Source organism: Nannospalax galili, unplaced genomic scaffold, assembly GCF_000622305.1.
Source record: "Nannospalax galili isolate Female #2095 unplaced genomic scaffold, S.galili_v1.0 scaffold2429, whole genome shotgun sequence".
NCBI lineage: Eukaryota > Metazoa > Chordata > Mammalia > Rodentia > Spalacidae > Nannospalax > Nannospalax galili.
The window spans coordinates 76409-93415 of NW_008358681.1; the positions used below are offsets into that span (position 1 = coordinate 76409).

The window sequence follows — 17007 nt, forward strand, 5'->3', positions numbered from 1 at the left end:
TAACGCAGCTGTCTGAGGTCTTGCCCTTCCATAGCCAGCATGAGAGAGGTTCGAATAACACAGCTCTTGTCCCTGCTGGAAGACATGGACAGAGAGCCTTTCACAACCAGGTCTCATGAGATGTTTCATATAGCCCATAGACGCAAGTGTCAAGGAGATGACTGCATGGGCCTCACTGTTCGTTGCTGTACATCAAATGGGTCCTGGCTTCAAGCAATTTGTTTCTTTTGCCTTCCTATGCAAGTGGGTGGCCTCCACGTTTTCCCATTTCCAGCAAGGCTCATGAGATGTTTCATATAGCCCATAGACGCAAGTGTCAAGGAGATGACTGCATGGGCCTCACTGTTCGTTGCTGTACATCAAATGGGTCCTGGCTTCAAGCAATTTGTTTCTTTTGCCTTCCTATGCAAGTGGGTGGCCTCCACGTTTTCCCATTTCCAGCAAGGGCCCGATACAGCAAGGGCCGGCTGAGCAGAGGGTAGTGCCTATCTGCTGAATGCAGAGCTTAGGGTCCTGCTCATGCCCACGGTGGAGAAGCCTGAAGTCCAACCCTGGATGGACACATTCTGGAAGCTACCCACCTCTGATTCTCAAGCCAATTGGTATTTCTTCCTCCCCACAGAAACCGGTGGCATCTGCATTGCACCTCGGCCCTCGGAAGATGGGGCAGAGATCCTCCCGGGTATGGCCATGAGGCCCTTTTTTGGCATTGTCCCTGCGCTCATGGATGAGAAGGTATGTGAGGCCTTGCAGAGCTCATCCCCTTCACATGCTTCCTGCTACTCACCTGGCATCCCGTTCCCTGCCCTTGTCAGGTATGCAGGGTCTGTTCCCTGGAGTAGGCCAGATCCTCATACACTCCCTGCAGCCCCTTCTCAAACAGCTTAGCTGATGAGTGCTGTGAGCCCAGAGCCCTCCTCAGACTTCCTCAGGAGGAAAGCTCTGGACAGTTCCAGTCAGTTCTTCATTCATTTATTTTTTTTGCTTCAGGCTGAGTAGTCAGGATGTTTGTGATGGTTGGTTCTTTGCTTTTGTTCCCAGAGCTGGCCCAGTGTCTCATAAGTATCTCTCTGGGTCTGTAGGGTAACATCGTGGAGGGCGGTGATGTCTCTGGGGCCCTATGCATCTCCCAGGCTTGGCCAGGCATGGCCAGGACCATCTATGGTGATCACCAGAGGTTCATAGATGCCTACTTCAGAGCATACCCAGGTGAGCAGCTGGAGCGGACATGCCTATCAAGGAGCTTCTGTGGGGTCAGGTAACATGAACATGGCTGTTAGCACATGGTTCTGGCCGGGGGTGAACTTCCTGTTAGCTGCTAGGAGAGGTGAGTAAAGAAACATGATTGAAAAGTTATCACACAGGCTGATGTTCTCAGTTTACATTCATTTTCTTCTTGGTTTCCTCTGAGTTGTTGCATTAGAGGTCTGTGTGAATGCCATTGTCTCTGCCTTACAATTTTCAGTCTCAAGCTTGCAGCTGACTCTCATCTTATGGGGCTTTCCAACTATGCTGCTGTCTGTTTTCTGCTCCCTGAACACCTGTGGTCCTGACATCATTCATGTACTGCTGTCTCAGTGCCACTTACCCTCTCACTAGGACACAGCCAGGTGCCACCTAGAGACGTGTCTGCATTAGTTGCTAGAGTGGGTTCATAGGCCAGGAAACCCCAGCAGCCTTTGGAGTTAGTTTCTAGAGTGGGGCTGGAACATGGGCCCTGCTCTTTGTCTCTCTTGGAAGGCTGAGTTCTCTACTGGGGCCTGGTTCAGAGTCTGTGGCGCTGAATGCCCCACTGTGGTGCAGGCTATTACTTCACTGGAGATGGAGCTCACCGTACAGAAGGTGGATATTACCAAATCACGGGGCGCATGGATGATGTCATCAACATCAGTGGCCACCGCCTGGGAACTGCAGAGATTGAGGATGCAATGGTGAGCTCAGCCCGCCTACTCCTTTGCCTGACACCTTAATGATGACTCTGTTGATATCAGAGTGAGGGTGACAATGAGCACTCCAAGTCACATCAGGGCATTTCTGTCTTCTGCTGTGCACAGGCTGACCACCCCGCTGTGCCAGAAACTGCTGTCATTGGGTACCCTCACGACATCAAGGGAGAAGGTGAGTGTCCTGCTCCTCTCTGCTGCCTAGCTTCATGCTGAGCAGGGGAGCCCAGCAGAAGGAATGACGGGGCTTTGAAGGTGCAGAGATGGGGTTCTAATGGGCCACACTGTTGCTTTCTCTCAACTGGGTATTTGAGTGAGGAAGTTGGACAAGATACACAATAGGCTAGGGTCAGAGCTTTGCATGCCCAGGTTTGCTGACCTTTAAGAACACTCAGCCACAAGAAGCCATGACCTATTTGGCCCCTGACTGAGCCTGGGAAGTCTCCTCTGTCCCTAGTATCTCTGGCTGGGCCACCTTCCAAACCACATACATGCCCCTGCCCCCCCCGCCAGTCCAGTCACCTGCTTGGTCTTAGGACTCGTGCCAGCTCTGCAGCTGCCATGCCTGGACATTGGGCTATGCCCTGGAGCAGGCTGTGAGGCCCTGGGACTCTGGAGAAACTTGACCTGATTCCCACTGCATGGTAATGCAATGGGGGAGGGCAGAGCAAGAGATCTGAATGGTCTTCTAAACCAAAGACACTTTTTTCCAGAGCCAGCTGATTCCTAAGTGGCTATGTATGGAAAAGGTATTTGAGTGTTGCAGTGTCAGGCCTAGAGCGGTCACCCTGGAGTGGCCTGGTGTGACCTAGTTGCACCTTAAGGCTGTGTGAGGTCATTGTTGCACAGAATGACCTCGTCTACCCTGCCCCCTGGCCTGAGATTGAGTGTTCCACCTCCTTCTGTTAGAGACATCCTATGTTACAGCTTGCTCCAAGTGTCACCTGCCTCTTACCTGCTGTTCCAGTATTTACTCAAACACTCTAACTTTTTTCATGCCAGGAGTAAAACCCAAGGCCTTATGCATGCTAAGCATGCGCTTTACGACTGAGCTACACCCCAGCCCTTCAGCTATTTTCTTTAAATTGACTCACTGAAAAATTTAAAATTCAATCAAGTGCTTTAAAAACAACGTATTCCAGTGCCATGGTGCCAATGTGCTGATGAGGTGGCTGTGGCTTTGTTAGAGAAACAGGTATGTGGGAGAGCTGTGGGGAGTACCCTCCATGAGAGGCATGTCCCGACAGACGCGGGGAAGAGGATAGCAGTGAGAGAAAGCAATTCCTCATGGGTGATTTTTAAGGTACCTCATTTGGGAGGGTAGGGGGCCTGGACCCCACTTTTGGAGACCCCTGAATTTTACATGTCTGTGGTCTAAGGGTCTGTATTGCACTGGCAGGTTCCCACGGTTTGGAAGCTGCGGAAGCCCAGTGTATCTGAGTTGCAGGACAGAGTCAGTATTATACAGTTCTGACCCTGAGAGAACAAGGGCTGCTGAAAGGGGCCTGTGACTCCAGGCATATTCCACCTTGTCCTGGTGCTTGTCAGCCCCTAGATGAACCCCAGAACTAAGAGCAAGATCAAAGACACTGCATTACATCAGGGCAGCTTTAGGTTGGGCAGACCATGTTGGGGTTATGCTCTGACCTGACCGCTCTGCCCGTGTGGGGGTTCTTCAAGGGCTCTCTAGGTGTGGCACCTGATGCCTGGCAGTCTCTGGGCCCTTGGGCCTCTCCTGCCCCAGCAGCGGTGATTAGCAGCAGGCATTGCCCAACCCTTCAATGCCTGCCAGGCTGGGGGAAATTTACATATTGTGGCTGTGCTGCTAGGTGTTGTCCTGGCTTCTAACAGATTTGCAGTTCACAGTGAAGTGAACATTCTCAGTTCTGGGTTAGTGCCAAAGCTTCCCCACTGGCTTGCATGTTTCTCCCCACTCCCTTTGGGGGATGGGAGGCCCTGGGTCTCGTTTTATTAGGACCTGAACCCTGTGGGCTCTGATCAGGCTCCTGTTCTGCTGGTGTCTGACCACCTGGGCCTTGCACAACTCTGGCTGGCTCTTTTTTTGCAAGTTATTAGCTGAAATAAATCCTTTCCTCTTTAAACTGATTTGGGTCATGGTACTTATCACAACTACAGGAAGGTACCTAGAAAATGTGTTATTTCCTAAGAAATAACCTGAGACATGCAACACCCACAGTGGTCAGAAGAGGCTGTCGGATCCCCTGGAACTATAGTTATGGACAGTTGTTAGCTGCCACGTCGGTGTTGGGAATTGAACCTGGATCCTCTGCAAGAGCAGTCAGTGCTCTTAACCACTGAGCCATCTCTCCAGCCCCCTCTGTCTGGGTCTTACCCTGCTTCTCCTTCCATGTGGTTTCCACCCTTAATCTCTGTCTCTGGAATCAGTAGCCCAGGCCTGCTTCCAATACATGTTAACTGCCAAGATGAAAAAAAATGTAGTTCCTTCCACTGAACACCTCACAACCTGGTGGGGTGGGGCATATGAGGTTATCAACTACTCCCATAGACCAAACACTATATCTCATGGACAGAGTCAGGAAAAAACTTCACAGAGTATAAGGTAACTAAACTGGCCCTTGAGAGATGAATAGGAGTTCGTCAGGTGGCAATGGGGGAGCCATTCGGGTCAAAGCTGTGGTTTGCTGCAGATCATAGTTTGTGCAGGAAACAATAATTTATCGATGCCTTTAACAAGCATTTGCCAAGCACCTGCTGTATTCCAGGCATGGTATTAGATGCTAGAGACACGTTAGTCAATGTGAAGCAGACAAATCTCTGCCCTCATGGAGCCATCATGGTGAGGCTCAGTGAACAGAGGAGAGAGAGACACTGAACAGTAAGCATGGTCAATGAGGAGGCTTCAGGCACAGTATGGCAGGTGAGCAGTGCAGGGGGCGGGTTCATTTGGAAGATGGGAAGTGGTGCAAATAACAGACAAATAACAGGGAGAACTGCACAGAAGCTTTGTGAGAAGAGGGACAACGCAGGTCAGTGGGAGGGGCAGGCCATAAGAAATGGTGACAGGGACATAGGGAAAAGAGTAAGACTAGATCCTTATGGGATAGTGGGAGCCATGGCACACCCTTTCTAGAACTTGCTGTGATGTCAAAAAAATACTATTCAGTGTTTGTGCTGACATATGTAATGGTCCTGCTGCTCAGTGGAACTATCTAACTGCATAACACAGCAGCCCCTGGCACACTTGCTGTTAACCAGTACTTGAACTGTGGTCACGCAGTTGAGGAATGCATTTATGTGTATGCATGTGGGTGCGTGCATGTCTGTGCGCATGTATGTGTGTGCAGTGCATGTGCATGTGTGTGTGCATGCATGCAAAGGTCAGCGGTCCATTTTGAGTGTCTTGCTAAGTTGCCCTGAACTTTATTTTTTGTGATAGCGTCTCTCATGAGCCCTGGAGCTCACTGATTTGGCTATGCTGGCTGGTCAGAAAGCTCCAGGGATCCTCTTGTCTTCACCTCTCTAGAATTGGGATTAAAGGCATGTACCACTATGCCTGGCTGACTTTTTTTGCAAATGCTGGGGATCTGAACTCAGGTCCTCTCCTTGGGAAGCCACTACTTTACTGACTGAGCCATTTCCCCAACTTTGGGGAATGCATTTTAAGTTAAACAGCCACCGTGGTAAGTGGTTATGCTGTTGCCAGGGACTTTGAAGCTAGTGCTTGCCAGTGTGTTGCTGCACAGTCTTGTGTCCATCTTCAGGTGGCCCACATCATGGGTTCTTTTACAGCTGAGGGAACAGAGCATAAGTCACATGTCCCAGGTCACACACAGCCGGTCAGCACTGCAGCTGTACCAAGCTCTCAACCATGCGTGACTGCGTATGTGGGATACACAGAGCTGTTAGTGTTGGCTGCCCCTTGGTGGATGGCGGCTGTGCGTCTTTAGGGTAGCAGCAGCAGAAACCAGCTATGTCACCATATCAGGATTTAGAAACCCTGTGCATTCACAGCAGCTTGTGACCACTGACTCAAGAGGGATTCAGGGACCTTTGTTCTCCTTTCAGCTGCATTTGCCTTTATTGTGCTAAAAGATGATGCCAGTGATGCAAACGTGGTGGTAAATGAACTCAAGTCTGCAGTGGCTACCAAGATCGCCAAGTACGCCGTGCCTGACCAGATCCTGGTGAGTGGACTCTCCTTCAAGGGGGTGGCTCTGCTCTCTTTAACTCTCCTTTGCTTCCCACAAATGCCAAGCAATGGTGAATTTTTATAAGCATGTGACTCCTTTTCTGCCAGCTTCAAAATTGCCAATAGTGGTTTGCATTTTTCCCTGGGTGGCAGATGAGGATAATAAGAGATAGGGAAGGGCTCTGGCATTCACCTGTTTAGGACAGTCCTGGGCAAGGCTAGGTGCTCTTTACCTGTGGAGGCTGGCAAAAGACTGGGTGATAAGGAGAGTTAGAGATTTTCATTTTCTTTTCCTAGTGCTAGGTATGTCTTTGCTTTCCATCTCTGTGACAAAACACCTGACAAAATTATCTTACCTGACAAAATTATCTTAAAAGCCAAAAAAGTTTATTTCACTGTTGTGGTCCACAGTTAGTTGTCTGTGTTGCTTTCTTGGCCTATAACAGCACTAAATAGAAGCATGTTGCAGAACAAAGCTTCCCACGTCATGGTAGCTGGGAAGGAGAGAGAGACGAGAGGGGGAGGGAGGGTGGGAAGGAGGGAGAGAGAGAGAACTGCCTAAAAGTTCCACTAATTCCCAATTGTATCACAGGCTGACAACTGCACCTTTAACAGTTAGTCTTTGGGAGGCATTTATGATTCAAACCATAACACTACTGAACCCAGAGACTTGGGACTGCTAGGCAAGCACTCCGTCACTAAGCTATATTTCAGCCAAATTACAGATTTTAAGCTGGAGACATAGAAAGCACCAGAGTTCTCCAGCCCTGTGTGGTTTCTGGATGCATTTCCTATTGCCAGCAAGGAGTTAGTTCCTAGTGGAGGCCTGGGCTACCCCTCAGTCCCTTCAGAGTTTTTCTTCCTTCCTTGACATCTCCCCACAGTGATTTCTGGGTTTGGGATCTTCTGAGGCAGGAAGGGTCCAGCTCCCTTTGTATTGGAGCTGTTAGATGAACTATCTCCAAAAACAGTCATTATTAAAAATCTCATATACACAAAGCCTGAGGTTTAATCTCCAATCAGTATACCACCACACACACAAAAATCCCGAACACAGCTCTTAATGTATTACCACTTGCATCAGACTGTAAGACAAAATTTTCTGCTTAGTGGCTTTTACCTCTTAAGACAGAACCATCTAAGTTTCAGGCTGGGGATAGAAAGGAACTGCTAGGCACATGCTTGGGTGCTCTGGGGAGCCCACTCAGGCATCATGGGAAGCAAACTAGGCCTGGCAAACCTCTTGGAGGGGTCTTCTGCAAAGCCTGGTCTCAGGTTAGAGCCTATCCTTTGGACTGAGTTCAGCTTCAGGGTCAGGTTTCAGGGGCGTTAAGACCTTGGCCCCACATATCAGGCAGCTGCTGTTAAGTTCCCAGTGAGGAGGAGCATCAACCCCCCACAGAACCCTTACCTCAGTGCAGTCAGATAGTGGTACGAGTGGGTGCTTCCAAGACCCTGACGTTGCCCATTCCTGCCAGGTGGTGAAGCGTCTCCCCAAAACCCGATCTGGGAAAGTGATGAGGCGGTTGCTGAGGAAGATTATTACCAGCAGAGGTCAAGATCTGGGTGACACTACCACCCTGGAGGACCCCAATGTCATCACAGAAATCCTGAGTGCCTTCCAGAAGTATGAAGACCAGCGGGCTGCCACCAAGTGAGAAGTGTGCCTCTGCCTGTGTGTTCAGACAAGCCACACCAAACCCCTGACAGTCCTCATTAAAAGGAACTCCAAAGGTGGCTTATTCCCTCCCAGCATATGACCCAACTACCACTCTAAATGGGGCTGAAGCCCCTCTCCTCCTCCTGAGGCCCGGAGGGAGGCCTGTGGAGGGTAGGCTTTCTTCCCTTTGTCCTCCATCTGGTTCCCAGGAACGAAGTCATCATCGTCTGCAAAGAGCCAGCAAAGTGCAGCCAGAGGCCCAGAGGAGAGGGCCGCTCATGACTCAGAGCCAAAGCTATCATGTTTTCTCCAGATGTGTCTAGATGCAAAAGGCAGATGTTTTATTTTTGGTACTTTTCTATTTTGGGAGAATAATGTCCAAGCACTGAAGTGTAATATGAAAATTTACTTATACACATACTTTGTAACCCTTAGGAGTCAAGAAAAAAAACAAACAAACCCCTTTTCCTCCATTGGGAAGCATGATAATCAGAGTGTGCTTTTCATGATCATTTAGTGTGATGAGAGACGTTTGGGTCTGCAGCTGACACACAGCATCTTGAGATCCTGCCAACTGGTGGCACATGCCCACTTCCACTTCCTGGTGTCTGTTTCTCCAATAATGGGTTCATTTGGCTTGTGCTGTGATGGAACACAGTTTTGTTTTGTTTTTTTTGTTTTTTTTTTTTCAGTGCTAGGGATCAAACTCAGGGCCTTATGCACGCTAGGCAAGTGCTCTACCTCTGAGCTGCACACCTCTAACTCCTAATGCCCAAGATACGGGGGGAATGTCTTCTCCTTTACTTGTGAAATTATGTCAGTTGGGTTTGTTTCTCCAAACTGTGATCTGGAAAAATCCCCCCCCCCGACCCAGGTGCTTCTTAGTAGGAAGTCAACACTGCTTCAAATATGTGAGACTGTTCATGGGAGCCAGTGAAAACTCAGGTGACTTATTAGGGCCCTGGTTTGGCCTGAACTGGGCTCCTGAAGATTCTACCTGTCCCTTCTGTATTAGGAGAATGGGAACCACTGTGGTCCATGTGATATACTTGGCGCTCTTAAGCAAGATATCTTTTTCTTTCTTTCTTTCTTTTTTTTTGGTCTTTGTGAAACAGGGTCTCCCTGTAGCCCCAGCTGTCCTGGAACTCACAGAGATCTGCCTGCCTCTGCCTCCCGAGTGCTGGGATTAAAGGTGTGCACCCCACCACGCCTGGCCATATCTCTCTTTTTCAATGTGCCTTAAGTCCTTTAAACATTAGTGGGCGATGAAAAGTGTGAAGTTATGAAATGCTTATTTCCTAGCTATGTGTGACTAATCATATGACTGCTGAGGGTGGGACAGCCCCTAGGGACAGGGGAAGCTTGTCCTGTTCATCTACAGAACTTCTTAGTTACATGGGTATTCCAGAGGGATCTGAAGTACTGTACCTTTTTGTGAACTTGACCTGTGCTGACTTCTTGGGTAATGGAGCAAGTACCCTGAAACTTCCAGGAGGTGGAGTGGTTGTAGTACGCACAAATATTGAGTCATAGACATTCGCTATGATCAGTAATAAATAGCCATGTGACGAACTTGGCTGACTGTTGCTACTGTGCCATTTAGGAAATGGCCTGGGTTCGAGGTTGCTGATATAAGCTCTCAGAATGATCTACTGAGGCATTCAAATAAAGCTTTATTTTGTGCACTCTCTTTTTACAAGGATTTTTTTGTTGTTGTTGATGCTGTTGTTTTTTGTTTCTTCCTGGTGTTAGGGATTGAACCCAGGGCTCCTGATGCTAGGCAAGCTCTACCAGGGAGCCAGGGAGCCACACCCTAGGCCTCCATGCTTCTTTTTTGCTGAACATAATCCTTAGGACAAAGCAGGAAGGGAAAAAGCCAAGCGTGGTGGTGCATATCTTTAACCTCAGCACTCGGGAGGCAGAGGCAGGTAGATCTCTTTGAGGTCAAGGCCAGTCTGGGCTACATAGCAAGTTCCAGTCCAGCTGGGGCTATAGGAAGACCCGGTATCAAAAAACCAAACCAAAGCAAAACAAGACACCCAAAAAGCAAAAACAAGAAAAAAAAAACAAACAAAAAACCAAAAAACAAGGAAGGGGTCTATTCACTAAAAAGTATAAAAAATTTGTCTTGTGTATTTATGAGTACTCATGTGTATGGGTGCACTTTGTGTGCTGCTGGCCATTTACATGTGTGTATGTATATGTGGAGGTAAGAGTAACCTCTTACCTTGTAACACCATCCAGTTTTTTTTTTTTGAGACAGTTTCCCTGTAGCTCCAGCTGGCCTGGAATTTACTATGTAGATCAGGCTGGCCTCAGTCTTATAGAGATCCCTCTGCCTCCTGAATGTTGGGATTAAAGGCATGTACCACCATACCTGGCTGCCATCTACCTTTTCTTTTTGAGACAAGGCCTCTCATTGGGCCTAGGACTTACCAACTAGGACCAATGAGAGACTTTGTCTCAAAAGGCCTTGCCTAGCATGGGGAGCCCTGGATTCAATCCCTAACACCAGGAAGAAACAAAAGAGAACAGCAATTGGCCAGTGAGCTCCAGGGATCCTGTCTCCCCAGTGCTGGGATTAGAAGTGAGCACATCATGCTTGGCTTTTTTCCTGGGGGTTTTGGGATCAAACTCAGGTCCTCAAGTTTGCAAGGCAAACACTTACCCGCTGAGCTGTCTAGCCCCAAATCTGTCCTCTTTACATGGAGGAAATATACACTAAAATGCTCATTAGACCATGTGGCAGACTGCCTTCTCAGGAGTGCTGCACTGTTAAGCACTCTAGCCACATGTGGCTATTTAGCTATAAATCAGATGGAGTATAAATAAAATAAAATAAAATAAAATTTGTTCCTCAGTTATATAGCTTCATTTCAAATGTTCAGTAGCCACATATGGTCAGGGGCTCCCATTTAGGATGGCAGAGATACAAATATTCCCATCATCTTAGGAGGGGCTCATGGGGCAGTGCTGGTCTAGGGAGTAGATGGGTCAAGGCAGCATATGAGGTCCTGGGTGGCCAGCCATAGCATCAGGCTGTAAGTGTGAGCTGCATTGCCTACACCAAGGGCCATCCGCTCTAGGTGTGGGTGGGTGAGGCATTTTGTCTCCTATGTTGAATGCAGCAGCCAAGTCTTTTACCAGGAGAACATGCTGACCTGGTGCCAGGAGAGGTGGAATCCAAAAGTCCGAAGTCAGATCCCCAAAAGCCCCCATGAGCTGGGCAGGGGGCTCCTAAGGGAAGTGTTTTCTGTGCTGCTAGATGGATGGGCACAGGGATGGGGTAAGGAGACCCGTGGATGCCCTGAGGTAGGAGGTGAATGCACAGAAGGACAGACCACTGGAAAACATGTTTTTATACCTATGGATTCTGTGGGATTTCCCAGGATTTGAACTTCACTTGAATAGTCTAGCCACATACCCTTTCCTGGGCAGGACATCATGATAGGATGATGTGTAATTTAGTAAGTCAGATTACCATCTCATCCTTCTCTGGTAAATGCATCCTGATTTCTGTGGGGGAAGCCACCCCTTAACTTTGTTAAGTGACCAACTCTGGCTGCAGGGGTGAGTTTGTGATGGTCATCCCCAGTATCACAGTGCCTAAGTGACAAGCTCAGGCATGGCCACATGACACTGTCAGGGCCACTGAGAAATACATAAAGACATTGAGGAAGGAGACTATTATCCACCATCTACTTGACAAAAGATATGGTGTGTCAGAAGGATGAAGACTCAGGGATGCTTGGAGGCCCTAGAAAGCTGCTGTCTCATTTTTCTCAGGACTTCCTCTCTTGCTTTCAGGATTTTGTCTGAATTGAAATTCCTGGCAAGGATTTGATTTCTTGGCACTGAGATTCAGAGAGAAGAGCAGGTAGAGAGTTACAGTAGAGATGGGACACCCGAGATGTAGAAACACAGAGGAGTATTTTGTGCTTCAAGGATGGTCAGTCTGAACATCAAGTTTCTCAGTGCAGTGCAGATCATGTGTGGTGCCCACAGCCATAAAGGCAAATTAAAGTCTGATTCTGGAAGCAGCAGTGCCTTCTGAGGATGCTCCACTTAAAGTGGCTAAAACAATAGCTGTCACATTCAAGGGAAGCTCAGCTTTCAGCATGACATTGCTATTAAATCTTTAATAAAGTACAGCAACAAGGACTGGTGAGGTGGCTCAGCGGGTAAACGTGCTTGCTGCCAAGCTTGAGAACCTAAGTTTGATCCCTGGGACCCAGAGAGTGGAAGGAGAGAACTAACTCTTCCAGGTTGTGTCCTGACTGCCACATGTACCACCATGGTATACACACACACACACACACACACACACACACACACACACACACACAAACACACACACACGCACACACACAAATGTAAAAAAAGGAAATGAAATAGCTACTGTTCATGCCTTGACTGCCATATTTACAGAAAGGGAAATCACAGATGATGTGGGGAGCATCCATTGCTGGTGTACCCACAGCTGCAGAGTTCCTAATGAAGCAGAGGTCTGTGGGTTCCTCCAATTCCTTTGCTTGAAGACTAGACTGGCCATGACACAGAGGTTAGCTGGAGGCGAGGAGTCTGCTGAGAGCCGATGTGCTGTGCTGTGCCCCTTCCCTCACAATGCCCATCAGAAAACGACAGAAGCTCAGATTTACCAAGCTCTGTGTGCGGGGGCGGGGGAGAGGGGTTGTGGCAGGGCATACATTTCTGTCACCTTTACTGTTGCCTTGAGTAGATGCTCTTTCCTACCTCCTTTGGGGAGCTGGGTTCGGTGGATTGCCTGAGCCCAGCTTGAATCTGTGAGTCAGGCTTAATCACACCTGATCCCTTCCTGAGGGACCTTTTGAGGGACACTGACAGCCTGGGTTTTAAAAACCACTTTTATTAATTCTTTGGGAACTCAATAAAATGTATTCTGAACATATTTCTCCCCTCTCTCAACTCCTCCCAGATCCACCCCCACCTCCCGACCCACCCAACTTCAAGAAGTTCATTTTCCCCCCATTGAGTCCAATATAGCTTGGCCAAACATTCTTGCCCTTGATTGTTGTTGATTGTGAACTTTGAGGAGTCTGCAAATTGGTTATTTTGAACAGAAAAGAAGCAGCCCAAGTCTAGACTAAGGAGACACTTTCTAGGTCTAGACCAAGGAGATGTCTTCTAATTCTAGACTAAGAGGTTGCCTTAGAAATCTAGACCAAGAGGGTGCTTTCTAGGTCTAGACTGAGATCCTTTGTAGATCCAGATCAAGAGGATGACTTCCTCAAGATGGTGATTTTTTTTAATAGGAGTCATGTCAATGAGTTTTAGCTACTTCTATTTATAATAATATATTTTTTCCTGTAATCTTGTTTAAGAATTTTGCTGGATAACAAGATTAAACCAATTAAACATGTCATTTCTGAGTCTGTGAATGTCCCTTCCTTTCCTTTCCTTCCTTCCTTCCTTCCTTCCTTCCTTCCTTCCTTCTTCTTTCCTTCCTTCCTTCCCTCCCTCTTCTCTCTCTTTCTTTCCTTCCTTCCTTCCTTCCTTCCTTCCTTCCTTCCTTCCTTCCTTCCCTTCCTTCCCTCCCTCCTTCCTTCCTCCTCCCTCCCTCCTCTTTCTTTCTTTCTTTCTTTCTTTCTTTCTTTCTTTCTTTCTTTCTTTCTTTCTTTCTTTCTTGTCTCATCTCATACTGGGAGTGGAACCCAGGGCTTCAGGTATGCCAAACAGCCACTCTATTACTGAGCCACATCTAAGCCACTACAAGTTGGTATTAACTATGGTATCAAGCATAGGTTGAAATAATTTTTGCTATGGGCTGAATGTTTGCCCCCATCTTCATATGTTGAAATCCTACCCGTAAGGTGATGGCTATAGGAGGTAGGATCTTTGGGAGGCGATGAGGACAGGAGGGTGGAGCCCCCATGAATGGGATTAGTACTTTTATAGGAAGACACGGAAGAGCCTTCATCTCCTTCAGAGCAGGAAGATGGACTTGTGCAAGCCAGGAAATAGGTTCTTACCAAATACCCAATTTGCCGATGCCCCGTTTTTATACTTCCGGTCTCAAGAACTGTTAGCGATGATTGCTATTTGAGTCACCCAGTTACAGTGACTGTTATAGCAGCCTAAAGTAACGCAACACCTCTACTTCATACTGTACTAACAAGGTGGGGTGGATTCTGGACTGTCAGAATTGTGAGGAGTTACCTCTAATCACAGATGAGGGCTAAAACATAAAGACACAGTGGAAGCTATGAGGCAGCTGCTTGCACACTTCGATGGCTGTTTACACTGTGCGGACCTGAACAGAGAGAGCCCCCTTAGTTACTATGGAGATAGTCAACAAATAGAAACTTGGGATTTCTGGGCAGGGCTCCATCTTTCTTCAGCTTCCAGGATTCCTCTTCTATGTTTATTTGGTACTGATGCCCTTCCTCTGCCCTTCCATAGAGGAACTGCCACAGATCCAGTGGGTTGGCTTCCAGTCTCTCCCAGCCAGTCATAGCAGGGCAGAGCCAGCAGAGGCATCTGGCCTTTCTGAAATTTCTGCTTTGCATTGTGATTTCTTTTTTTTTTCTTTCTCTTTTTTAAAATTTATTTTATGTTATGTGTGTATTGCCTGCATATAGGTAAGTGCACCCGTGCTGTGCAATGCCCTTGGAGGACAGAAGAGGCTGTCGAATCCCCTGGAACTGGAGTTATGGACAGTTGTTACCTGCCATGTGGGTGCTGGGATTTGAACACAGGTCTTCTGCAAGAACAGCTAGTGTTCTTAATCCCTGAGCCATCTCTCCAGCCCCAGGCATTGTGATTTCTTTACCCCACTGGTTCTTTGGAAGGCTATCATTTACATTTTTAAAGTTTTATTTTTTGTTTTTTGAGACTGAATCTTAGTTTATAGCCCAGGCTGATGTGGAACTTGCTAGGTAGCCCAGGCTGGCCTTGAATTGCTGCTCATCCTGCCTCAGTCTCCTGAGTGTTGTGATTATAGGTACAAACTGTCACGGTAGGTAGAGGATATCTTTAAAATTTCTGAGCACATGTAGTTTTCAGGTTTTTTTAAAAAAGATGTATTTACATTATGTGTACCAGTGTTTTGCTTGCATGTATATACGTTTGTGTACCAGGGAGAAGAAAGGGCACCAGAGATGCCATGTAGGTGCTGGGAACTGAACCCTGGTCCTCTGCAAGAGGAGCGAGTGCTCTTAGCCTGAGCCACTCTGGCCCTGTTTTTGTTTTTTGAGACAAGATCTTGATATGTAGCCCAGGTTGGCCTGGAACTCATGATCCTCCTGTTTCAGACATGTATAACCATATCTGACTATTTCCCATCTTTTGTTACTGTGATTTAACTCATTTATATCTTTGGTTGTGCTCTGCTTATGACCCCCTTTTTTTTTTCTTTCGTCACATTCCTCTGTCTCTCCCTCCATCCCTCCCTTCCTTTGTGTGTGTTTGTGTGTGTGTGTGTGTGTGTGTGTGTGTAAGATAGGATCTCATGTAGCCCTAAGTGTTGTTCCTCAGGCTCTGTCTGCCTTGTTTGCAGAGACAGGATCTTTCACTGGCCTGGAACTCATGGATTCATCTAAGCTGGCTGGTTAGTGAGCCCCAAGGATCTGCCTGCCTGTTTCCCAAGTGCTAATATTGCAGGTGCACCCCACCACATGCCCTTTAAAAAAAAAAAACATGTGTTTTGAGGATCTGAACTCAGACCCTCAATAGCGCTATACTAACTGAACTATCTCCATAGCGCTTGGATTTTTATGACTTTATTGATGCAGTGAGACCAAGGTCTGAACATGAGTTCTGCACAAAGCTGAATTTTTTTTCCAGTTAAAGACTTGCCTCTTATTTTGAAATAACTTCTCTCTCATTTTGTGAGTACCAGAATCCTTTGAATGATTGTGAAAACATTTCTACCCAGTAAGGGTATGTTTTGGAATGACTCTGTCCATGGCTGTGTGGAGAAGGGAGGGGTGAGAACTGGTCATTCTGGGTGCACTCACATACATGCAGGCAATACACTCATACACATAAAATTAAAATAATAAAATATTTTTTAAAAGGCATATACTCTGTAATCACTAGGTAGACTGTTTTGTACACACCCACTAAGGTGAAGTTTTGCTGATCATAGTGTCTCTGTTTTATTTGCAGTTTCTGAGTGAAGCACATTTAACTTTCCCACGGTGGGCGTGGGTTTGCCTGTCTCCCTCCAGTTGTGCAGCTTTTAATCCACTTGCGCTCACTTATGTATCTAACATAATTAATTATATAGTTTCTATTACATTTATTGTGTAGTAGATGAAATTATTACTAACTTCTTGATGAGTTCACTATTTTAAGAGGTGTCCCTTTGTCCTTAAATGCACTTTTTGGGGGGCCTTAAAGTATATCTGTATGATACTAGTATGATCACGTTTTGTTTCCTTTGCATTTTTTGTCTTTTTGAGACAGGGTCTCCCTGTAGCCCCAGTTGGCCTAACACTCACTATGTAGACCAGGCTAGTCTCAATATCACAGAGATCCACTTGCCTTTGCTTCCTGAGTGCTAGAACTAAAGGTGTGTGCCACCTTGCCTGACTTTCCTTAGCATTTTTATGGACTATTTTTTCCATCCCTTTAATTTTCATCTTTCTATGTCTTTATCTTTTTAGCCCCAGCTGGCCTGGAACTATGTAGACCAGGCTGGCCTTGACCTCTCAGAGATCTGCCTGCCTCTGCCTCCTGAGTGCTAGGATTAGAGGAGTGTGCCACCATGCCCAGCTTTTTGTCTCTTTTAAACAGCATGTGGTTACAATTTTTGTTTGTTGTTTTGTTGGTTTTTGGTGGTACCGGGTATCAAACTCAAGGCCTCATGTATGCTAGTTCTGTGTTCTACCTTGGCTCTACATCTCCAGCCAACACTTTTATTTTTAAACCACCCCGACAGTCTGTTATTTAAATGATTTAATTTTCCATTTATATTCAATGTAACTATTTGCCTAATCAATATTTCAGTTTTGCCTTTCAAGTGACTATTTTTTAAAACTCTGAGCCATCTCTCCAGCCCCCAAACCCACTATTTTTTAAACTTTATGTGTATGAGTGCTATGCCTGCATGTATGTAAGTGCACCTGTGTTGTGCAGTATCTGCAGAGGCCAGAAGAGGGCATCCCATCCTGTGGAACTGGAGTTATGAATGACTACTAGCCACCATGTGGGTGCTGGGATTTGAAACTGGATCTTTTGCATGAGCAGCCAGT

The 17007-nt window shown here is 46.9% G+C and overlaps 1 protein-coding gene across 1 annotated transcript in view; it reads left to right on the forward strand.

Annotated features, from left to right (window-relative positions):
* LOC103724872 (acetyl-coenzyme A synthetase 2-like, mitochondrial) overlaps window positions 1-9459 on the forward strand; it is a gene marked incomplete in the record, with an annotated part of 48992 nt that extends 39533 nt beyond the window's left edge. The window contains 6 exon segments of the mRNA XM_008822018.2: window positions 623-735; window positions 1083-1209; window positions 1804-1931; window positions 2055-2118; window positions 5991-6109; window positions 7593-9459. Of these exon segments, the coding sequence (XP_008820240.1) occupies window positions 623-735; window positions 1083-1209; window positions 1804-1931; window positions 2055-2118; window positions 5991-6109; window positions 7593-7772 (731 nt within the window).
* Between the last annotated feature and the right edge of the window lie 7548 nt (window positions 9460-17007).